At 39.9% G+C, this 25000-nt stretch overlaps 1 protein-coding gene and 1 non-coding gene across 9 annotated transcripts in view; both read left to right on the top strand.

Annotated features, from left to right (window-relative positions):
* The window catches only part of dab2ipb (DAB2 interacting protein b), a 791247-nt gene that overhangs the window by 33976 nt on the left and 732271 nt on the right, over positions 1-25000 (top strand). For 4 of the 8 annotated variants that reach the window (XM_025062563.1, XM_025062560.1, XM_025062562.1 and 1 more), the window contains exons 2-3: positions 1645-1766; positions 6263-6381. In XM_025062563.1, coding sequence (XP_024918331.1) covers positions 1645-1766; positions 6263-6381 — 241 coding nt within the window. Of the gene's footprint in view, positions 1-1644; positions 1767-6262; positions 6382-12782; positions 15595-22033; positions 22473-25000 lie in introns of those variants that run through there. The other 4 variants (XM_025062561.1, XM_025062565.1, XM_025062567.1 and 1 more) reach the window with 3 other exon arrangements.
* Positions 9101-9172, top strand: trnaq-uug (transfer RNA glutamine (anticodon UUG)). Its single transcript has one exon. It is a non-coding gene; the product is annotated as a tRNA-Gln (tRNA).

Here is a 25000-nt window from a genome sequence, read left to right as displayed (position 1 = left end):
GCTCCTTCATCCTGATTAAAGTCACACGGCAATGTTGACTAATTAAATTGGTTTCCAGTCTAAAAGGCAGATGGAGGACTCGTCATAACCATCTTACATCTGGAGACTGATTGTACTTCACAAATGTCTGTGTAAAAACGGGCCACACACTTCTAATACACCCGTCAGTGCAGCCATGTGAGCCCCACATGGGCTGTTCTTGGGTTTAATGGGCACAAGGTTGGAACTGGTTCAGTACTGGACCAGTTATCCCAGACTTTGAATGAGCTTCAAAGAGATGTATTTGAATGGAACCTGAGGACATACAGTACCTACATAGAAACAATATTTTATCCTGAAGTTCAGTGTCTCGTTGCCTTTGTGGTTGTTTTCTTAAGTTGATAAACAATCTGTCATTTTGTTTAATTCTAAAAAAATGTGTTCCCTTTTGGATTGATACATGTCTGTAGACCAAGTATGATGTTGATTAATTAAACACCTCAGTGGTAAATATTGACATTTCTGGACGTGCTCTGATTTAATGTACGTGTGTTTCTAGCAGTGAGATGAGAAAGCTACAGTTAGCTAATCTAAGTCTGACATTTATAGTCTATAAAAAAAAAATTATCAACTCCTACGAATCCTAAATAAGTGTGATACTGATGATCTCCTCTGTTCCTCCAAGTCAGAGGTGGTTGTATGAACTCTGTGGGGACATGCAGGCTGAACCACACTCACATTCCTCACACAACATGTCCAGATTTGCTGTTTCCACGCGTAGGCTTTGACTCTCTGTTCCATTTGATGTGTTCCCACACACACAAACATACACATTCATGGATCTGTGTATGTCATTCATGGATCTACCTAAAAATGCTACTATATGGATTCAGGGAAAAATCATTCAGTTTGAGTTGTGTTTTCTAACATTTTATCTACGCAAGGAATGATGTCTCGTTATATTTAGACAGATACCTTTATGATCATATGGATTAAGATTCATCCCTTAAAATTAATAACTAACTTGTTAATGTTGAGTTTAAAATTGACTTAAATTCCCCAGGCATCAAACTTTAAATTTAGAGAACTGAGTTTGATACAATTGTACTTTTTAGTAAATGAGTTGGAATCAATTGAATTTGGTTGTGAGCCAAAATGGACTCTACTGTATTGTTTAAATGAACCCTACATGGTCCACTGTTCTCTCTCTGGGTTTTTGTAACAAAATCAATAACAAGTCGCATTAGCAAATACAGTTGTAGTTCTTTCTGTTGGGGGAATAAAGTAGGATCTCAGGTTGGTGGAATCTGCCTGACAGTCAGACTGACAGACACTTGTTCTAAAAGGGCACTGTTGTATTTCTCGGTAATTTTACCAGTTAAAAGAATACTAGTCTAATTTATGCTGAATGTCTCGCCTGTTGCTCTTTGCAGGAATCACTGTGACACTGCAGGTGCTTCGGTGTTACACACAGCTCTATTACTTGTTGTTTTTAGCTGGTCTTAGCCTAGTGTCAGGAGATGGAAATGCTATTGATCCCCTTAAATTCTAACCATCACTTTAAATAAAAGTCTGTTCTCACTTCTTCACTTAAAGTATCAGTGATTGTTCCACACTGTGAAGAAAATATAAATCACTTATGAATTCTGCTGTGTTTGTTTGTAGAGTCTCCTCCAGAGAGGACGGGGCGCCGACGCAGCATGCCTGGCACCCCGGTGGACAAAGCTACACCCGCCATGGAGGTCACATCTACTGCTGCCACACCTTTCAGAGTCACCGTGAGTACTGTGAGTGTTGAACTGAGAGTTGTTTTATACTGTACATGTTTTAAACTACTCAAAACAATAATTGGCTTCACTTCATGAAACTGTGCGTTGATGATTGTATATCGAGAATATGTCGTTTTCTATTGGGTGATTGGGTTCTAATGTGGTTCAGACGATTGATTGACCAATGAATTAATGTAGTTCAGACGATTGATTGACCAATGAATTTGGATGAAGAAACATGTCTTCAGCTTCATACTTGGTGTATGTTACATAATAATGTAAGAGATCAGTAGAATTTGCATTTGCATTTGACTTCTCTCTCAGTTTAAACCCCCATGTTCTCCACACCTACCTAAGAAGTCTGCTGGTAGTAGATAAATGTTTGCAGAAGCTCGGCCTGGTGTCCAGATGGACCCATGCCATTCTGAAACTCATTTACTTCAAGTATTAGAATGAGACCTTTGATGTTTGGCGTCTGCACATCACACGAGCGCACATCCCAGAACCACTTCCCAACCTCTTTTTTTTTTTTTACATCTGATTTCACATTTACATTACATTTTACACTCAATAAATAACATGCTCCATGTAAGTCTAGCACGTGCACACATACTTCCACTGACTCGGGCAGCTTTCTGCCATGTGTAATTTAATTAAAAACCAACCAGTTAATGAAGCAAAAAAGAAAAAGATTTAATGAGACCTCATTAAAACTGAATTAGTAATTAGCCATCCATATTTCCATAAGGGAATAATGAGTAGAGAAATGGAGACACAGGTAAACTGTGAACTACATCTTTAATATTTATAGTCTTTTTTTAAAGCCTATGTGATGATTGTTGCAAATTGAATTATTTGTGTTACCTCATTAACTCTATGTTGTTGACAACATGATGTTCCTCAAGACAAGTATTTATTTTTGTGAACCCTTAGCTGTGACTAATCTTGCAGGAAGGAGAGAGGGTCAAATGGAACGACCAACTATTGATCAACTGTCTCCTCTCTGACCTCTGTCACGTGATCACTTATCTGACCACAACGATCTTCTCTTGGCTTATAGCTGAGCAGCAGATCCGTATTTGTGCACACGTTTCCTCAGCCTGTCAGCCCCTTCTCTGCATGTTTCCTTGTACTGCCTCCTTCTGGACAATGGTGGTATTGCCAATTGAATTGTTTTATACCATTTTAAGTACAGAGGCATAGAAACATGTTTTACTGCTTTGAAAGTTCCGTCATCTCCTGCTTTAAGTAGTGACTAACATTAGCATTATCTTATAGATGAACCACTTACCTGCAGTTCAAATATTCTTATTTCTTTCTTGTCAAAATGTTTATTTTTCCATCAATGTCTGCACAAACACACAGGCTCATGTAAAAACACATTCATTATTCTTCATTCATTTTTCAAAGATTACAGACATACACTCTGACAGTTTCACTGAAGGCTCATGTGGTTCTTAAGATAGTCCTTGCATTTATCATAAATCAAGAGAGGAAACATTTATTCTGAATTTAGCATTTTTAATTGTTTCTTTTGTGGTGGAAAAACACATTTCATCATATTGTGTATGCTCCTCTGTTGTACAACAGTCTGGATTGAAAACTAATTTGTGACTCAGATCCTCATCCTCTCTCTTAACCATCCTCTCAGAATGTAGTCACGGGGTCAGTTTGGACCAGTTTCATTGGTTGGGGCTGAAGAAAGACAAGAGAGGCTGTTGTGAAAGCAGGGAACACCCCGCTGGTCGTCCAGACACAGATTTTATCAGACACCATTTAGAGAGCCCGGCACTGTGAAAGGCAGAGATTTGAATTAGGTTATTTTCAAGGGTCTGCTTTTGACTCAAGGAAAAGGAGCAAAAAAAAAACTAGTTTCAAGAGTAAAAGTATGTGTTGAAGTATCTGCTGCCATGGCAAAAAAACTTATACAGAATTGAGCCGGGTGCTTAGTCCTGATTTAATGGGTTTAGACAGGCTGAGATTAGGATCAAGTATGCAGGCCTGTTATACAACCTGCACACAAACGCACACACACACATCTACACACTAGGATATGTGCAAAGTTATCCCAACCCGACTGTAAACAGGGTGGAGAGTAGAAACGGGAAAACTTCTCAACCACCGTCTTCCCCTGGACACAGTGTCACAAGTTAGTGGTGGAAAGTAAGTTCAAAAGAAAAAAAAAACTCCTTAGGGATCCAGTACGTGTTGAATCTGAATATTCTATCACCTGGTTTCTCTTTAATTAGCTGTCAGGTGGGAAATTGTGGAATAATTAATGAGCTCATTCATATTAACAACAACACAGGACTCTGGAGGTGCCGGCCGTCACAGCACACCTGCTGCAGCAGCTCTGTCATGAGTCCTGCTCCGGGATTGGTGTTGGCAAAAAAAGAAAAGAAAAGAAAAAGAACTGTTCATGTTCTCTGACATGTTCTCTCTGAATCCTGGCTCTAATTCACTCTTTCTTTTACTGGTTTTCTGGATAGTATTAAGGATTTGACAATCACAGTGAGGTTTTCTTTATTACATTCATGTGTAGAAATAAGAGTCTGAATATACAGTATGTCGATGACGTTGACCATGAATCACAGGACAGTATTTGTTCATAGACCACAGAGACCACAGGATGAACTGATTTCTCTTTAGTTGGGATACTAAAGATTGCCTAAGACTCTAATCTAATCTAATCCAGAAATAAATCATTCCATGCTTACATGATCATTTATTTTACTAACAGATATGTGATCAAATCCAATTCAATTAAACCGTACTGTCAGCAAAAAAAAAAAAGAAGATGAATGATATGAGAAGAACAATCAGTTTGTATCTTTGGTGTTTGCGATATCTCCTAGCAAAGTAAAATGATGAACCCACTCTCAGTAATTCCTTTGTGACACCTTCACATTTTCTCACACTAAATAAAAAAAAAACTGTAAAGTTGCAATGCTACCAGGCAGTTGCTAATGATGACAGGAACACACTAGCATTAATGAGTCTGTCTGTTGTTCAGTTTGCTCTCCTGATGTCAAGTGTCATTTCTAAGATGGCTGCAGCTCCTCTGTGATGATGAGTTTTGCAGGGCTGTCTGAAAGTTGCTCTCTAATTAAACCTCTTCTCTAAATACCTAAGACAACCTCCAGACTCTGGCTGGTGATTAAACACATGTCATAATGACCTGACAAAACAAAGCAAGGTGTTTTTAAAGAGCCGACTTTTATAAGGGCAGGTGAACAGAGCTGCTTTCACGTTAGTCTCCACTTAGTCCAGAACTTTTTTTTTTTTCTATCTGCGCCCGTCGTCTCTTGTTAAAATTTTAAGAAGCTTGTGATGTTTTCTTTTGAATGTGATCTAAAGGAGGTGGAAAACAATCAGCTATTTGTGAGAGGCTGAAAAAAAAAAGTTACAGCTTCCTTTGATTTTTTGCACCTCATTTGTTTGCTTTGTCTTTACTCATAAAGCCAGCCAGCAGTTGCCATGGTGATATCAAGGCGCTTGGGGGAGTTGGACTGCAGATGTTGGTTGGGGCAAACACACATACGCAGACAAAGAAAGGAAACAGAAGCAAACTAATAAAGGGGTGTATCCACTGAGTCACTTTTGGAAAATAATTACAAAACACAGTGTCTGTATGTCAGACAATTTCTCCTATAATTAGCTCTGCGTGAACTAAACACTGGTGTTGCCAAAAGATTTACGAACCAGCTTTTTATATCTGCATTCCATCAGGTTTTTTTTAATTTTTTTTATCAAGATCTCTGCTGTGAACAAACCTGCTGTTGCTGAAGCTTTCCATAACGGAAACAATTTTTCTGCCTTTCCAAACAAACAGATGTTTAATATGAAAGCCTATACTTGTGTGTTCTCTCTTATAACTACTGTTCACCTCCAGGCCTAAAAAAATTGAGAGACCAGGACATAAACATAAACATAACATTGAGAGACCAGGACATAAACGTAAACATGGTCATTAATGTTTCAGTCCTGATGCCACCTGGAACTCATCAGTGGACAACATGATAACTGCTGACACAGAACTGCAGCACGACTGTTGTGCTGACTGTTGTACTGACTGTTGTGCTGACTATTGTACTGACTGTTGTACTGACTGGTGTACTGACTGTTGGGCTGACTGTTGTACTGACTGGTGTACTGACTGTTGGGCTGACTGTTGTACTGAATCCTATGCTGACTATTGTACTGACTGTTGTACTAACTGTTGTACTGACTGTTGGACTGACTGTGGTTCTGACTGGTGTACTGACTGTTGGGCTGACTGTTGTACTGAATCCTATGCTGACTATTGTACTGACTGTTGTACTGACTGTTTTGCTGACTGTTGTACTGACTGTTGTGCTGGCTGGTGTGCTGGCTGTTGTTCTGTCTGTTGTGCTGACTGTTGTACAGACTGTTGTACTGACTGTTTTGCTGACTGTTGTACTGACTGGTGTACTGACTGTTGTGCTGACTATTGTACTGACTGTTGTACTGGACTGTCTCCATCTCTCCACCAGGGGTTTCTCAGTCGGCGGTTGAAGGGCTCGATAAAGCGCACCAAGAGTCAACCTAAGCTTGACCGCAACTCCAGCTTCAGACACATTCTTCCTGGTTTTAGGAGCGTTGACAATGACAGGTTGGTACCTTTTTTGTGTTGCCGTTGTACTCTTCTGCTCCGTGTTTTACAAGGCTTTGTTTTCTGGCACTTCCCCAGGAAGTTTGGCAGCAGTTAGCGTCACCTTTTCTTTGCTGAAGTGTGTCTGTATATTGTGAAAACTTTTTGTCTCACTCACTGATATGTCCTTGTTCAGGCCGGGATTTTTGCTGTGTTGAATCTGGTGGATTTGTAATGTTTTGCTGCCTTGAAAGTTGTTGCTTAGAAATGCACAATAAGGAGATTGGGGTCTACCAGTAAATTGCTGGTAGATCATGAGCAAAATAAATCAAATATAAATAGGATTCTGTAGTTTGTAGTTGTGACCAGTGCAGTCCATTTAGCATTAGCATTGTTTGAATAACCAGGTGCTAATGTTTAGCTTTAGGCTGTGATCATTATTGGTTTCTGATCACCTGACAGGGTTATTTCCTGATCAAACCTCGCTCACCTGTGACTGTGTTGCCCACTCTTGTTATTGATGGTCTCACCCTTCATGCAGGAGTGACAGCTGTTTTTTTTATTTTTTTTTGCTGTACTGGAAAAGAGCCAACATGTCCATCTGCAGACTTTAATTAGAGAAAGTGCTGCATTTGCAAGTTGTTTTTCTTCTGGGTTTAAGTTTCAAAACCTGGCGTCGAGTGTCTACCTCTGCTTATGCTGTTAATGAGGCATTAACACTACTGTCAGAGCATTACAAGAGAACATTTTCTATTGTTCTGTGCGGGACATGGAGAACCCATTCACCACAGGCGGACAAAAAAAAAGCCCAGACTACTTTTTGGTCCCATTGTCTCCTCTCATTCCTCTATATTTTAACAGCTTCTACTTTTCAAACCTCACTCCTTTTTGTCCAGTTTAAATTGTAACATTATGCATCAGCAGTTATGTCCCTTTGTGATAAAGCATCTGGGAACTGGAAATAAGAAATGTCCCCAGGATGGCTGTGTTCACCCGTTTCAATACAAACACCTCGGTAAGCTGCACCAAATTTGTATATAACAGTTCCTATTCAACGGTGGAGCACAGATTTGACAGGTAAAATGTGCGTGAGTGAGTGGAGGGTGGGTGTGAAAAACAGGAGGGGGCAGAAAAAAAAAAAGCTGAATGACGGTAATTTTCTGGGAGAGGAGTCAGTGACACTCTCTAACAGCCAGGGAACAGTCTCCACACAAGGCGGAAAAGACAGCCGAACAGAGAGCTGGGAGAGAAGATGAGACAAAGTAGACATGGCAGAGAGCTAGGAGAGAAGATGAGACAAAGTAGACATGAAGGGGAGGAGGGAAGAATACTGATATCCTGAAAACTCCCTGGTGTGCCGTCGATGTTCAGTCGTGAATATAAGAGACGCTGCTCAAACAGAGAACAATTTACATCTTCAACACCAACAGCTCCTGTTACTCATTGAGCTCCGACAAAAATAGATATCTCTGTTTTTGTTGTTGTCTTCAACCTGATTACTTTATCATATCTGAATAATCAGGCTGTTGTGAACATGTGGATGGTGTTTCTTTGCTGCGAAGATTTTGTCGGCCGGTGTAGCCCCAGGTCCTCTCAGGAGAGAGACCAGCAGATGAGAGACAGCTGGACATTGAACATGAAATATTCATACATGTTAATGAACGACCCCACACTCACTGAACACTCCTCGTCATTAGTGAAGAAGAAACGCAGCACGTGCATGAACACGTACTGTATTGCTTAAAAAAAAAACATCTGTGTATAGAAAAATTATTATTGATTATTATCAGAGTCACACACATTTTTTTTTTTTGCCAACAATAACCTGTTGAGGAAGGTTCGTTAATTACATTCCACTGCCAGTGTCGGCGCTGTGGTGCTGTTTTCCTTTGTGAAAAATGTGAATCTTAAAAAGAAGACAAACATGACAGGAATGTTACAGTAGATACTGTTTCCTGTTCCTTTGGTCTCTCTTCAAAGTAAAGCACAAGTGAAGGATTTGTGTACTCATCAATAAGGACAGACGGGAGAACGTATTTAACAGCAAGAGCCGTCACATGCTAAAAAATAAAGCTAATTATTACATACAGTATATATGTAATAATACACATCAGAGAAGACGGTGCTCTCTCATGACTCCTGCCTCGGCCTTGCCTGGATACACATGAATGTCCTGATGGTTGCAACATGTGACGCATACATTCATAATCAACAGCTGTGAGGCTGGTTAGATGTAAACAAGAGCATTGATTTAAGTTTTTTAAATGAGCACAAATGCTTTTTTTAAAAAAACATCTTGCTAAGCGTGTGTGTGTGTGTGTGTGTGTGTGAGCACCAGTGAGTCATGTGTCCTTATTAGGAGCCTCAGTAACGCAGCAGGAAAGCCTTTTTTGTTGTCACTCACACACTTCAGCTTTGAACATTAGCAGATGGAGAAAATGGCTGAACAGATTTGTTACATCAGTATTTTTTTCTCTCTCTTCCCTCTCATTAACATGTCGCAGTCTGTTCAGCATATAGTTTGAATGTGTTTGCGTTGCAGGGAACCGTTCACTGCTGAGAGTTGTTTTAAAGAATATTCTAAGAGCTTTAGGAGTTTGAACTTCAACTTATTTACTGCTGTCTCTTCCATCGGTTCTTCTGTTGGTCCACATACTTTTTTTTTAATCACAAAATGAAGTTGTGAACGTGTACATGTTATATGATAACTGACAACAGCATAAGCACCGTGGGATCACATGGTCCCATGGTGTAATGGTTAGCACTCTGGACTTTGAATCCAGCGATCCGAGTTCAAGTCTCGGTGGGACCTCACCCTTTTTTTGGGTCAGTGGTGACTTAGTAGTTAAGGAAGCAGACTTGGTTCTGGACGGTTTGAGGTTCGAGTCCACCAGCTGCCAAGTTACCACTGAGGTGCTCTGAGCATGGCACCGTCCCCACACTCCTCACTTTGGTGATCGGTTAAAAGCAGAGGTCACATCTGGTTGTGTGCAGTGTCACAATGAGAACTAGTTCACTTTCCTTCCTAAAGAAATTAAAAATGATATAATATTAATCCAAAAAACAAGGAGAGATAATTGTATGGCTGTAAAATATTTAAGTGATAAGTAGAGCTGATAAAATAATCAGTTTATAATAATAATAAAATAGTTCATATCCATTTCTCTCTCTACCGTATCCCTGTGATTAAACAGTAACAGTGTCAGCTAGAATCAGTTCCAGAACCCCTTGCCACTGTCGACTGGAGAACAATGTAGTTTGACACGTATAATGTGGAGGAGTGACTGTTGTTAGACGTTTTACCTCTCACTCGTTGCCTGTAACGGTGGAGAGCTTTTAATGCAAACCCCCTGTCATATCTGGATAAACCTGCGGCAATGGGTGCCATGGTAATTGTTTTATTGGAGATGTTGGACTGTGTGTGTGTTTGTGTGTGTGTGTGTGTCTTTGTGCAGCATATAAAGGGAGAGACACCTCTGTACATAAATCCAATAAAGTGATGACATTTAGAGTTATTAAATTCTGTAAACATTCCCCAGGTGGTCCAACTGTAATATCAACCCACGCTCCTGCTCCTTCTCCTTTCTTTTCTTTTCTTCATCCTATTTTACTTCTTGTTCTCTTTCTCTCCTTCACTCCCCATGTGGATGTCATCATTATCAGACATGTCTCTGACAGTGAAATTGATCCAAATACTAGAAACAAGTTACGTATATATTGAGTATAAATGCCTGTAAGATAAAGTTACATGTCCTCACTTTTCCCTGATTATCACCACGGTCTTATCTGATCCTAACTCAGCCATGTGAAGAACCGTTGTTTCGACATGTGCATCATCCAGTCACATTGACACAGACTTTTAATTTCAACAATTTTCCTCTGTTTCACGAGCAAAAAGAACTCTCATCAGAGATCATTGTCTTTTTTGTCATTGTTTTTTTGTTCTCTCTCTTTTATAAAGCACCACTCTCCCTATTCAGTCAATGGATGTCTCTGACTGCGAGTCATGCTCAGCAGTCTCACACACTCTGCTCATTTGTTAGTCTTCAATGTTTTTGTGTAATCCTAATCCCCAATCAGAGTACTTTACACCGGTCGTCCACTGTATCTGCAGTATAAGGTAACTATCTACTCTCAACAACTTTTTAAAAGCTATAAGTTGTATAAGAGCCAAATTGAAATGAATGTGACTTGTTGTTTGGATCCATAGTGTAGTGGTTAGGACGACTGCCTTGGGTTCAATTCCCAGAGGAACCACATTCCAAGGGACAGTCTGTACCACAAGAATTTCCCCAGTGTGCGATCACTGAAGTTGTAATTATTATTATTATTATTATTATTATTATTATTATTATGATTATTATTGTTGTTGTTGTTGTCGTCGTTGTTGTTGCACACCTCCCCCTCTTATATAAGATCCCCCTCCTTAGGCCCACTGATGCAATCTTGCTCTGATTTAACTAAATAATGAAGATTCCATTAATTAAAAATGACAGTGTCGCCGAGGTTCTCAGATGGAGTTGGCTGTTCCCGAAAAGGCTGATTTGTCCTGCTTTCATAATCAGAGCACTGGCTCTTCATTCGCCTCAGGGACAGAGACGGCCATTCATCTTTGAAGTTAAAGCTCACACGGACAAGAGCCGGTTTGTTTTCTCTCTCTTGGTGCCAGAGTTAAACAAGTTCTTCAAAATAATATCCAGGTTTAGAAACCTTCATTGTACCGAAAATAGTCAATTGCCTGGGAAAAGTTTAGTCTCATGAACGAGATTTATCTCACTTACTACGTGTGTTTCCGGGTCACACAGTCACAGAAATATAGAGTTTTGTGACCAAGAATAATAGATGATAAGGTTTGTTTTTTTTACTGTTTAGGAATCAAAGTGTATTTATTTCAAAATCACTGTAAAAATGTCCATAATATTTAGTGGAGGAATTTTTACATCATCAAATATGAGGTCAGTTCAGCCAGGTCTGGATAGGACAGTAGCAGTTTACTGGCCTACAGTAATCTGGATAGAACAGTAGCAGTTTACTGGCCTACAGTAACACACTGGTCGTTGCAGTGTGAACCTACTGTAGGTAGCTGTTTGTAATTGTACCAGACCTGAAGCCAGGTTGATGTCAACCCTGCTAGGATTTCTGTGAGACGAGGTAAGCATGACCAGGGGTCTCCTGTCTTTCATTCTCTCTCTGGGTAATGAGCTGTAATGGACAGCGTGACAGGAATACAGAGAGCCCCATCAAAGTAGTCTGCTGCTCATCCTCCTAAAGAGCTGAGCAGTACACATGCAAGCACTCAGTTATTCACTCATCCTCTCTCTAATCTACTACCATGCTCTCGTATTGAAGATATTACAAACTGTGAACCGAGTTCAAACAATATTTTAAACAAACAATTTTATTAGTTTTCATGCATTTACCATATGCAAGGAAAACTCTGGGAGTATTAAACAAACAATTTTATTAGTTTTCGTGCATTTACCATATGCAAGGAAAACTCTTTATTAAAGATAAGCAACTTATAGTTTAGTTTATGCAGATGTTCTGTTATTATCTGAGGACAAAAAAGCAGTATAGGTATGTAGTTCTTTAGTTGACAAATGTGATGTTTGAATTAAATAACGTCTGGTTTTGTCAAAATGTAGTTGATTATGAATAAAGTTTTTTTTTTTACCCATACAGATTTGTAGTTCTAGAGTTGAAGAGTTGAATGCTGATGTCTCCTCCTTCTGTGTGGACCTCAGTGACTCTCACAGACTCTTTGTCCTCACTTCACTGACAGGTCTCTCTGTCACTTCAATGTGTTCAGCCACTGTGTCTTTGTCTTTTTTTGTGTATATACCACACAAAACATAACACATCTGTGTAATTTTCATGCTCTTAATACTTTAACCAAAGACACTCTGACATCATGATGGATGAGTGTTACGGCATTCGTCACTATTTCATTCTTAAGTGACAGTGACAACAACAACCTTGGGTCCTGGGGTATAAAACTGATTATTAGGACTGATAATTACAGCACATCACAGTTTTTAAATGAAAATCCACAATTCCAAACATTTAAAGAAATGTGGGATTTGAGTCACTCAGTTAGACAGAATATTGGACATGGAGTTGCCAGGCAGGAGATGTAGATAGCAGAGAAGATTTATGGATGTAGTAAAAAAGGACATGGAGATGGTTGGTGTAACAGTAGAGGACGCAGGGGACAGGGGAAGGTCAAGGCAGAACAAGAAAGACGTTTTATTCACCACGGACAGACGGTCAATGTGTCCCTGAGCTTAGACTCAGACATTGTAGATGGAACTCATTATTACAGTGGGATTACTGTCTCTGTGTATGATCCATACACAGAGATACTATGTCCTGCAGCTAACGCAAAACAATATGTTGTTTCAAAGTTACTTGATTTCCACAGATAAAGTCAGCCTTAATATCATGGATCGTTGTAAATGAATTGCCAAACACTGAATTGGAAAAGCTTTGGTACAGCTGCAGAAAGATCAGGATAGACATGAGTGTCATCTGTGAGTGCTATCATCATAAAGCGGTTTGTCTCTAGGTCGGATATTCATCTGTTCACTGTGCTTCAGCGAAACCTCTGAAGTAGCTCCCTACAAACAGACTGCACTTGTGGGCTCTCCATCTAAAAACCTCAGCTGTTTTTATCCCCCATTCATACAGTCACACGGGGTTGATCTTCACACTCAGAGCGGCACTTCTCATCATCAAGTGTGCAAGGTTGTTTTTTGTTTTTTTTTTTAGGGCAAAACATTTGTTTTATATTGAAATGCACACACTATTGCACACATGGGCTAAACTTATGTTTCCAAATGTTGTACATTTACATATATATATAAAACTAATACCTGATTATTTTATTATTTTACTGCCCATGTACACTGTCTCTGTGAGGATATATTCCCCATTGCAGGACAAATAAACGCTGTTCTTATTTATGTTGTTAAACTTAAATTGCTGCTCCATCTTATCGTTCCATCAGTTGACTGGCTAACGTCACAGAGCAGGCACACGCTGCCTAATCCCTTTGAAGGGAAAATGAATATTAGTAGCCTTGTGCAGGAAAGTAAGAGGAGTCGTAGCTGCGGGCTTATCTAATTGGATTAGGTTTATCAGGAAAGAGTCGCTTCCTAGATGTTAAATTAACAAGGCGTTTGAGAGCGGGAGTAAAGAAATATCTATATTTAATGCAGAAGAGCCCAAAGGCGTTACTGGGAGGTAGCTAATAATGAGGACGTGTTTCTAATTGCTCATTCATTAAAACTCATTTAAAAATGATAATCGGTCACTTTCTCTCACCTTTGTCAACCATGCATACGTTCAATGTTTTCCTCAAATGCAAATTTCCTTCTTCAACAACAACCGAACGACTTCACACCTCATTGATTGCCTCTCAGTTGCGCTGCGTTGCTCGTGACATGGCTCTTACTGCAATGATGAATAATTGATCAGAACACGCAACAAACTGGGATTAAATTAAAACTGCTTTCAACCGTGCAAAAGTCTTCACAGTTAAGTTGTTTTTACTGCTGGACTTTTTTTTAAGCAGACACTGTTTCCTGAATCCTAAATTACTGGCAATTGTAAGTGACAGTCGTTTTAAAAATATGACAGTATTAACAATATAGTGATGACTAGTAACTATTATTTAAACATAAGTATGTGTCTATCTTTGTGTGTTGAACCAATTATTATTATTATTTTTACATATAAACATAATGGATATTTAGTAATAGTAATAACAATAGCAATACTACTACTATTACCCTGTAAACTTCTTGATGTATGAAAGTGGGTGAACGTAGAGCTTCAAATGTAATAGTAAACTGTAACGCCATTCTAATTCAAAGTTTCATAGAGAAACAGGTGGGCAGCCGTGCCTTTATGCTTTGTGGTGGTTGGGAAGCCAACACTGATCTGTTGACCTGAGCTTTTGTCTGTGAAGGCGTGAGCTCAGTATCTGTCGGCCACACCCTGCTGTGTGGTCATTTGATTTACACGTGTGAGAGCGTGTGTCCAGGAGGAAGGAGGGTATAGGTGATGTCATTTTTGATGACATCATTACAGGCCGGCAGGGAAGTGCAGTAGATGTGGCTTTCGACCCAGCTCTGCACAGCTGCTCTGCCTTAGCACTGTGGCCTGCCCGGCCTTTAATCCCCCTTTTTTGCAAACATTGGCGGTGCATGAGCTCCAGAAATAACCTCGAACTCACCCCTATCTCCTCTGCCAGTCTACCAATTTTGGCTCAAATTGGGCATGGCAAGCCCTCCCACCTCATTCCTGTCTGACTACCAGCAACCCTTTGGCTGGCCTCGCTGCCCAAGTCACTTTGCCAAAGCTGAGCTCCAGACCCACGGTGTTTAAATTCTGCCCAAAGGCTCAACCTAAGCCCAACTGTGCCCACACCAAGGGCTGTTGCCCCAGTCCGTGTCCTATAGTTACAGGAGTGTTAGCAACAGTAGCTTAACACCTCCCACTGAGGCCGACAGGACAAAGAGCAAACAAGGCAGTGCCGCACGCACACGCACACACACACGCACACGCACACGTGCACAGACATACATGTGATCCCAGCACAGTAAGCTCCTCCCAGCCCAGGGAAACAGAGCTGGGAGGTAGAGTCATTCCCTGACAATAGGAAAGGGAGGGGCTTAGCTGTAGTTGGACGGAGGAGGAAATTACAAGTGAGAACATATTTTACATTCTTAAGACAGAGTAAGCTTTTAGAGCACACTTAGACATGATTTAAAGAGAATAAATCAGGAGAAAAGAGAGAGAGTGTGATAAAGAGTAATGTAGAACTGATAACATAGGAAGTAGGACATGCCATGTTCAGGCTGTGCAGGAAAGGGAGGGAGAACGGAGAGGGAAAAGGGAGAGGGGGGATGAGAGAGAGAGAGAGAGAGCAATATAGATTTTAGCGCTGATTCTCCACCCCTCGCCTACAGCAGAGAGGAGTCAGGGTGAGAAGGAGGAGGAAGAGGACCACAAGTAAGGAAGAGAAAAGGCAAAGCGACAGTCTGCATCAGCAGCAGCAGCAGCAGCAGCAGCAGCAGCAGCAGGGGGGAATGGAGCTTTGAAATTACCCCAGCCTCTATCCATCCATCCCTGCCGTTCTGTTTTCATTTTTCCTCCTCCCTCTCGTTCTGCCTCAGCCTTGGTTCCTCTCCACTTGACTTTGAATGTTCTGTGAAATTCTGACAATGGCTGGTGAGTGTTATCGTGCTTTTTTTCTCCACATGTCACTTCCCATTCTTATGCGTTATTTGCTTAGGTTCACACAGAGAGAGGTGGGTTTTTTTAAGTGTGAATGTGCAGCCCTCAATGGAAATGTGAATAGCGGCTGCTTTATTGAGACTGTTTATGTTCGTGCTCCTGCTGTGCCGACCTCGTCTGCCTTTGGTGTCTTTCTGTCAGTGACAATGTGAAGGATGTTGAACTGCTGAGCACAGGCACAGCGTTGTATCCTGCACCCTCTCAGGATGCTCAGTCGTTTCTCTTTCATCACTTCATATCCCAAAGGAATTCCATTCAGATTTGTTTGTTTTTTCTTCACGTATGTAATTATTGAATGTGTCTCGGTACATATGTCATTCTTTAAAGGTGAAAGAAAAAGGATTGGTTGATACTAAGAATTGACCATAACCTGAATGGCCTGTATGGCAGAGGGCAGTCAGCTAACACAGATCAGATGACTGGGCCACACAGTAAGGTCAACCAATCATTTTGGCTGACTTCTTTCACCCATACATTTGTTAAAGGCCATTATCAGTACATTACGGTTTGGATGGGTTTGTGGTCACATGGTAGAGTTTGACATTGTATGTGAATGGCAGAAAATTTCCAAAGAATAATCAACAAAAATGTTGTGGTGAGAATTTATTTTGAATCACCTCGGTACTGAGAAATTCCTCTGTTACAGGCTGCTGTTTGTTTAAAGCTCTCTTTGATACCAGTGTTGCTGTCATGTCTCAGTGACTCAGGTTAAGCTGGTGAAAAAGCATCAACTAAACGCTGCTCTATGAACCAAGATATCCTAGTGAGTTAATTAATGTGATGCCCCCTAGTAACAGAAATGAAACACTGCAGTAAAGTTGGTAATCCGTCTGTCACAGTGCAGTAAAAGAGCGTTTCTCTTCCTCTTTTCTGACAGTAACTCTGTGGGAAAATGCCATTTTTGGTAACAGGAACACATCAGTTATAGCCATATGTAATTGCTGTAATATGTGCTCCATTTCCTATTTTGCAAATATGTTGCTGATAATATTCATAGTGGGAGCTCAGCTGGTGGTCCCTGTGATTTGAGTCCGCTGAAGAATCTCCCCCCAGAACAAAAACCTTAGTTGACATCTGCATATTATGCTTCAAGCATCTGCGTCAGTCTGTGTTTATGTTTACATCAGCATGACTCCTTTTTTTCCTTCAGCCTCGGGGGTTTTGTAGCTGATTGCAGTTATGAAGGATGAATGTTTCACTGCATACTTCTACAGCACATGTGTACGTTCTATATGATAATATTTCCTACAGTACGTATAATAATATTTTACACAATTCCAGGCTTGTTTGTGACCTGGACAGAGTTGGAGGTGAAAGTGTCTGAAAAAATCCAGTTGCTGTAAAAGACAACAGAAGAAACAAATTGGAGAAAAAATAAAATATCAAATTAGTGAACAAAAAAATTGCTAGTTCATTCTAGATGACTATGTTCCTTTAAAAATGTCCAGCAGGGTGCTCCTAATTCCTGGTCCTAAATGAGCAAATTCAGACCATCATTTTATAAAGAAACACATGGACACACCAATACAATGCGATATTTCATGAAATACTTGATCAACAGTTCACCTGCAGATACTCATGCCATTGGTTCATTTTCTTTTTCTTTTATTTCTTCTCTAGCAATTACAAATGTAGATCTCTCTGTTTCAATTTTAGTAACCGGATGTTAACTATGTTCCTGTGCTGACAGTTTTCCTACAATAAAATCGCTTAAAATAATTCAAAATATCGTCGTGCCCCTAGTATATGGCAATATATCATATAGTTGCCACTGCATAGTCATACGTATATAATTATGTATTTATACTTTATTTTATTTCTCATGATCTACTGGTCGATCCCGATCTGCTCTACAGTTTGCGACCCCTGCCTGTCACTCCTCGTCATCTCCTTACGTCATCCTCTTCGAGCTCATGTGCGTAATTACTCTGTCGAAGATAATCTCAGTGATGTTTATTGATTTGCTGAGAGCTGATGAAGTGGAGCAGAGGATTTGATCAGACACATGTTCAACAGGGGAGGAGAGGGCACGACTCTGCCCCACCCAGGGGCTGCTCCAACAGAGGTCAGAAGGTGCACACTCTGTGTGGTAGGGTCAGTAACCAGAGGCCGGGCGGTGATTATGAAAGACAAGTGTGAGCACAAAGCCTGTGATGCAGGTACTTTTATATGAACACTGATTCACAGTCAGGTGGTTGAGTAATAGCTGTTTTATTGTAGCAGTTTTATTGCACATTATTAAGACTCAACGTCTTTTTTTAGAGCAGTCTCATTTTAAGAAGGTGTTTTAATAGCATTGGCTGATTAGCTTCTCTTTTTCATCTAAATGAGCTTATTCATCTCTAGATCCAAACCTTAGATATTATTTTATATACCAAAAAAAACCAACAACAAAACATAGTGGTTCTTAAACTGTAGTACGAGCACGCTCTAAAATTTCACATTTACATTTTCAGTTGAATCTCTAAAATTCATATTTTCACATTTACATTTTCAGTTGAATAAATCTGAAACATACCATGCACAATTAATACAACATTTAAACATCTTTATAGATCATTTATAAACATCTCTCCTGTGTGGTGGAAGCTAACAGTGAAGGCCTACGCTGCTGTATTCTAATGTTGGTCATCATGGTGGTCCTCAGAGAGATCAGTGTTTTCTCAGGTGGTACAGAGTAGAAAAAGTTGGAGAACCACTGCATTCGATAATTTTGAATATTGTCTGAGATTGAAATGATCAACTGAAATAATATACAGTAGGGCAATTTAAATGCAGGATGAGAGTAGCGTTTCTCTCTCTACAATATCTTTGCCTCAAACTTCTTGTATTAGTGACTGTTGTAAAATTCCAAATGTCAACATTTGCACATCAGCAAATCGCTGGTTAGACTGTTGAATTTGCCGTTGTAATCGAAGGCAGTTTAAATAAGCTGCGTGGAAGGCATTTCAACTACATTAATCTGGATCTTCCACATTCAGCATGAAAACAGGAAGCATATGTTCATAAAGGCGCAAAGGTTTGTGCAGTCAATAACTGAATCACTCAGTCGTTTTCTCCTGCCCTGAAGCAGTGAACAGTCAATAGGAACAGCGGGAAAGAAGAGCTCTCAGATATCAGCCTGGTTCTGTCCTCCATGCTCTCATACTTTTTCTGCTGTCTTTGTTTGAGTGTTTTTTTTTTACACAAACAAATAGAACAGGTGATGTCACTGCCACTTTCCTCCATCTCAGATGTGCCTTATAAGATGAAATGGAGGCTATGCTGCAGAGAATGAGTAAAGGAGTAGATCAGGGCAGATTTTTAAATGCTTCTATTATTTTCTCTTACTCTTCTTGTTACATCCTCCTCTGGAGAGGACAACAGCAGTTACCACTTCTGTAGATACAAACCCGTTTCCTTGAGACTGAGAACTAATCTGAGGGAAGTCTGTGCTTCAGCATGAAGTGCAGTTGTCCACCATTGCCATCAATAGATAAATGGCTGGACTTGTAGTCTTAAGCTGTCAGTAAAGTAGAAAGACTGTTTTAGCACATGTCAGTCATTGATAGAAGGGAGTCGTGACTGTTACCATCGCTAGTAAAGAAAATGGTGTGAAGAGTCAAGGTCTCACTAGAAAAGGATCCATCCATCCATCCATCCATCCATTTTCATCCGCTTATCCGTTCCCGGGTCACGGGGGCAGCAGTCTCCATGACCACCACCCAAATCACACTGCACCGTACCAACGCCCCTGAACCTTCCTGCGGGTGGTGAGTCCACTGGAAGGTACCAACCGCCCTAACTGAGATTCAATCTTTCCTCTGAGCCAAAGAAACACTAGAAAAAGATGAAACCTGAAATTCAGTTTGTCATTCAGCCATGATGGACACATCTGCATGACATCAGAGCAAATTCACACACAGATGTGTGGCTGTTGTGTACAGACCTGCTTTTGAGTCTTCTGTGTTTATACTCGTCTTATATGGACCAAAACACAATGAAGCACAGTCAGTGGAGTCCACTTTGTCACTGTGTCTGGGAAGAATTGCCAGTGTACTTCTACATGCTAAGGAACGAACAGACATATGTGTCCACATCATATTGCACACATTTCAAAAACGGCCCCACCTGCAGTCCACATATGTCTTGTTTACAAGGCCTATGGTATAACTGGGATCAAAAACTGTTGAGTAATACATGAGAACATAACGGATACCTAAAATGTTGTCTCAAAATTTAAATATTTTAAAGTATCTTGGAAATATACATTTTTAAATTGCCAATTGTTAAACTAAATGATGTGGACAGTGGAAACACTTTCTTTTGTTGTTGTTGTTGTTTTACCTGTTAGCTTCAGTAACAGCTGTAGTCCATTACCAGTCTGGTAATGGACTACAGCTGTTACTGAAGCTAACAGGGTTTATTACATGTTTAAACAGCGCACCAACACATAAGTGTAAAAGCATTAAAGAATGTGTGATAAAATAAAAATGGATCTAACAATTTGCACATTCATTTCCACACTTCAACATTATATTGTCCTAGCGGGTACGATTATGATTTTAAATTTGTCTCATAAAATATAAGCAATTACTGTTTGTTAACTACCTTATTAATACTTTTGAAAAGGAGTGTGTGGATGTTTTTGTTTTGTTCATCTTCCTGGCCTCAGACATCAACATGTCTGTCTGTTTACAGGAGCCGCCCACCTTCCTGAGACATGTGGAAACTTGTCTGGAATGTACTGTATCAAGCATTCTTATCCTCCCTTCTTTTTACCTTTGTGCAAGCAGGTGGTGTTTAATAGAAAAAAAAATAATGATCAGCCAGGGAAAAGCTAAAAAAAAAAGGTGGGGGCTCTCGAGGAATACCATCACAAAAAAAAAAGAAAAAGTTCCCTGGTTCTCACAACCTCAACCATGACCCTGTCCTGCTGCCTTGTTACCTTGTTTATTTCAACACGAAATTATTCCAGGAACATAATTTGATATGAAGGTTTCACAGAAAACAAATACTCACGCTCCTGTAAACACGCTAATGAACGTACGTATATACGCGTGACAATACAGAGAAGTGGTCACACAGGGCCACATGTATCACTGAGTATAGAGGGCCTTTGTTCAGAACACACTTCCCTACAGTATGAATAATGAGGATTTAAAATAGTTGGCTGGATTCCTCTTTAATTACATCCATTACAAGCACATTTATAAAGGTATAATGGACTTCACTTGTCCCATATTATTTTTGGGAACAGCCACAATCCAAACAATCCGCTGAGGTATGATATTATCATGGCCTAGAGCAGAGGAATGAGGAAATCCCCTTGAGTGTTTAGTCTCCCAGCTTTGCCTTGCCTCTGTAGTTAACCTTTATCCAGCCTTTCTACAAAAGGGCAAGGCATGCAGGTCTGTTTACTCGTGATAAGAGCGAGCAGCTCTAATCCATTGCATTTGGGGGAAACAAGTGCATTGAACCTCCTGCAGCTTCACCTCCCATATAGTTTTTGGATTGTGTTGGAGCAGGACAACCTGGGGCACCACAACCTTTCCATTGTACAGTCCTTAGTGACTGTCTTTGTGTAGGTGGTTATTTTAGCTAATCATTTCTGTATTTGCTGTGGTGTGATTGAGCCGAAGATGTTTTTTCTTATCTCATGTCTTAAAAAAAGGGAAAATAATAAGATTAGTTCTTCATAGGCGACAGGTATTTTTTTTGGTCTTGGTCTTTTGTTTTTTTATGTACAAAAGCCACTCTTAATTGAAAAGTGTCTCGACTGAATTTCTCAGCTGTGACACCAGTCTTCTAATATTGGGTCAGCAGCTATGTGAAAACAACCATATGATACTTCTGGCAGTGAACCCTCTCCCTCGACTAGCTGTCCTCATTTCTTTCTCCTTTTCTTCCATTTTGTGTGCTTTCCTTGCCACTCTTTTTCTCCTTTGCCTTTCTTGGAGTCCTTTTCTCTGTCCAAGGACCCAGGATTTTCCCACAGAGCTTGTTGCTGAAGGCAAAGCTATTGTTTCTTGCTGCAGGGAAATTTGTAGGGAGGAGGACGAGGACGAGGAGGAGGGGTGGGGGGGGCAGGCAGGCAGGCTGACTTCCTGGCTGCCAACATGAGTGTGAGAAAAAGCACAAAACACAGATCTGAGAGTTTTTATATGAAATGACTTTAACTGAGATTATTCATAGTTTTAATTAATTTTAAAGTAAATATGTTTTTTTTAACTGTAGCATTTGCCCTTTCCTGTGTGAAGTAATAATTTTTTGGTGTTAGGTTGTCCACAAACTGTATGAGTCAGGTGATACAGTGAATAAAAGACCTCATTTTTGGTGTTAGTTTGTCCACAAACTGTCAGGTGATACAGTGAATAAAAGACCTTTTTTTATTAAAAAGAAATGAACATTTTTAATGCATATTAGAGAAAACAAGCTTTAAAATCTGCTGTAAAATATAAATACAATGTACAGTTAACTAAATATAAAACTTATTTTCTTTAGGGATTTGTGTTTTTACTGCATATGTATTTACGTTCTCCCTGTTTTTACACTACAACAGAGCCTGACCGTAGTGGCCAGTCTGGTCCTAAACTACTGCACTGTCTTTTTAAATGGGATGTGGAGAGGGGTGTGCTACACATCCTTTGGGAGTGGTGTGGTGTAGCACCGAGGGCAGAGGCTCCAGCCACGTTCCCAGCGACTCAAAAATAGTCAGGAAAACACAGAGAACAGCCACTAGTGAGGAATGCGACGGAAAGTGGAGCTTTTTTGCTGTGGAGATCCAGCTCGGCGAGGTTCTGCTGGACCATGTTTCACATATTCAGTAGATCGTAGGTGTCTTTTTGCTTTAATATTTTATTCATGTGTGCTTGTTGCTGTGGATGGTTACCGCACAGCTGCACGCTGTGGTTTAGAAAAAAAAAAAAAAGACCTGGGCTCTGTCCCTGCATCCACCCACGGATCTAAAAGGACTGTACATGCTGAAATGACTATTCTGTGTTTCCCTAAATGTCATAAAGCACTTTCTGTGTGAGGGTTTTATCTAAAGGAGCTGAAGAGGTAGTCAGGAGCAGATAGAGAGGAGCGCAGCTGAATAACCAGAGAGGACAGTGCTTGCAGCAGAAGTAGGATACGCTTAGACATGAAGATGAAAACTATTCTCTGCCAGAGGCGATGTGTGGTTTTAGCGTGTAAACAGGATCTCTGCATTGACAGAGCACTCTACACTGTAAAAGCAGCTATGGTACATGCTAAAGTGGTGTTATCTGTCTAAATGTGATATTGACAGTAATGTAAAAAGTGTGGGGGAAAACTGGTCTTTATTAGACATATTTTATGAGTGTTTTTTCTTTCTTTCTTTGCCCTTACACCTCACACACCAGTTTTGCATGTTTGGAATTTGACCAACTTTTTTCTTGGCTTGTAAGCTTGTGTTTTTGCCCACTTATTTGTCCAATGCCACTGGGATATTTGAATATTCAGGTCAAGAAGTTAAAAAAAAACACTTCCTCATTTTTACTTTTTTTTTTTTTTTTTTTTTTTTTTTTTGAAAACTTTTTTAAGCTTCTGACGGTTATGCAAGAGAGAAAACTTTGAATTCTGTTTGTATGTTTTGACAACGCGTGTATCTGCTAAACACAAAGTGTCAGCACATGAGCACAACAGAACTTTGTCTCAACACAGGAACTCCAGCACATTAGCACAGCTGAACACACCGTTTCCATGAACCGCGTGTGCCTCAGTCTCAGACACAGGCTCTGAGTCATACCCACTGATATGTGACTGTCTTGCTTCTCACAGTCTATTATTGTTACTTTGGGGGGTTTGTGGCTAATGCTCACATACAGTCGCACAGCCAGTGTCTTGTAATGACAAATTAATTAGACAATAATTTAATGGGTTTTTTAATAAAAAAAATACTCTATAAGTTAGAAAACATTTAAAGCAAACTTTTCCTGCATTTCTTGCGATTTACCGGCAAAATGAGTAAAAAAAACAAAACAAAATAAAATTCTGACTCCTCATCAGCCTTCTGGGTTCAACAGGAGAGCAAGCTGACAGCCTGGAGCAGGAAGATAAGTCAATTAATTGTGCAGACACTGGAACCATTTGCCCATTGGCTTCAATATGCCTGCCGATGACTAAACAGTATGTTACATCTGCTTCCAACCTTACACTGGCTGCTTCTTACTGCAGAATTAATGAGTGTGTCAGGTGATACGTGTTTGTTGTGAGTTCACTCCTAAATCATGAACCAACATTGACTTTTTAAAGATTTCTATTTGTAAGTGCCCTTCATTGACACTTGGTTCAAATCACCAATAATTACTACAGACTTGATGAACTCTGATGAAGTCAGATAAATACAGCAGTGATCATTATGCATAAATGGGCTAATTCTTCACTGTTCCTATATTCATATAAAGCTTTTATTTGCTCTTGTGCATTTTGTGACACAAATTCAAACAACACAATGTTTTCACCAACACAAAAAAATCAATAGAGTGGAAGTAAAGTACATTATATTGATTGGGTTCATTTCTCTTTGCCTGATGATAAAAACATTGATCGATGACCCCTGACATAACTATTGCTCGTCCTCACATTAATAATATTTACGGTAAACCTATAAAAGTAGAAGTAAAAGTAAGTAAATAATGCACCAACCTGCAGCTGACCTATGAAGCAATTACACAATATGTTAATCATTTTTCCTAAGAAATAAACAAAGGGTCATTGACCTGCTGGTCTAAATAAGTCTTCCATATGAACTAGCAGGTCAATAACCTATTTGTACAACTGTGACTCTGTGACTTATTAAGTATATGTTGTGATGTCAGTTATGCACCAACCTGCAGCTGACCTATGAAGCAATTACACAATATGTTAATCATTTTTCAAATGAAAAACGTTTTTTTCTGCTTGCCTAATTCATTACAGCAGAGTCATGTGACACAAGCAGCCTGAATTTAAGTCTCTTAAAGAAATATTTAATTGTGTTTCTGAAACATCACATAAAGGTCATGAATCCCACTCCTCCAGGAGGTTTCTCCCCAGGAGGTCATCAGTCACTACATTTGACCTTTGCCCTCTGACCTTAGCTGCTATTTACAGAACCACTGGTATGGATGACTTTTGACCTCATTATTATTTCTTTGTCAATGACAATGTGTCAGTTGTGTGTCTTATTCCGACTCCAATTGTAACTGATGTGAACAGGGCTAACACCTTGGGCACTCACAGGATTTTCCTTTGGTTAATAGCCAAGTCCACTCTGCTGTGAAAGCTTCAATATTTGCTCTGGCCTTTGTTGACACATTACAAACTCTTCCATAAAGGATGTCACACATATGTCACA

Source organism: Cynoglossus semilaevis, chromosome 14 (genome assembly GCF_000523025.1).
Source record: "Cynoglossus semilaevis isolate Cse_v1.0 chromosome 14, Cse_v1.0, whole genome shotgun sequence".
Classification (NCBI taxonomy): domain Eukaryota; kingdom Metazoa; phylum Chordata; class Actinopteri; order Pleuronectiformes; family Cynoglossidae; genus Cynoglossus; species Cynoglossus semilaevis.
Note: the sequence above shows the minus strand (reverse complement) of the source record. Positions and strands in the feature narration are given on the sequence as shown.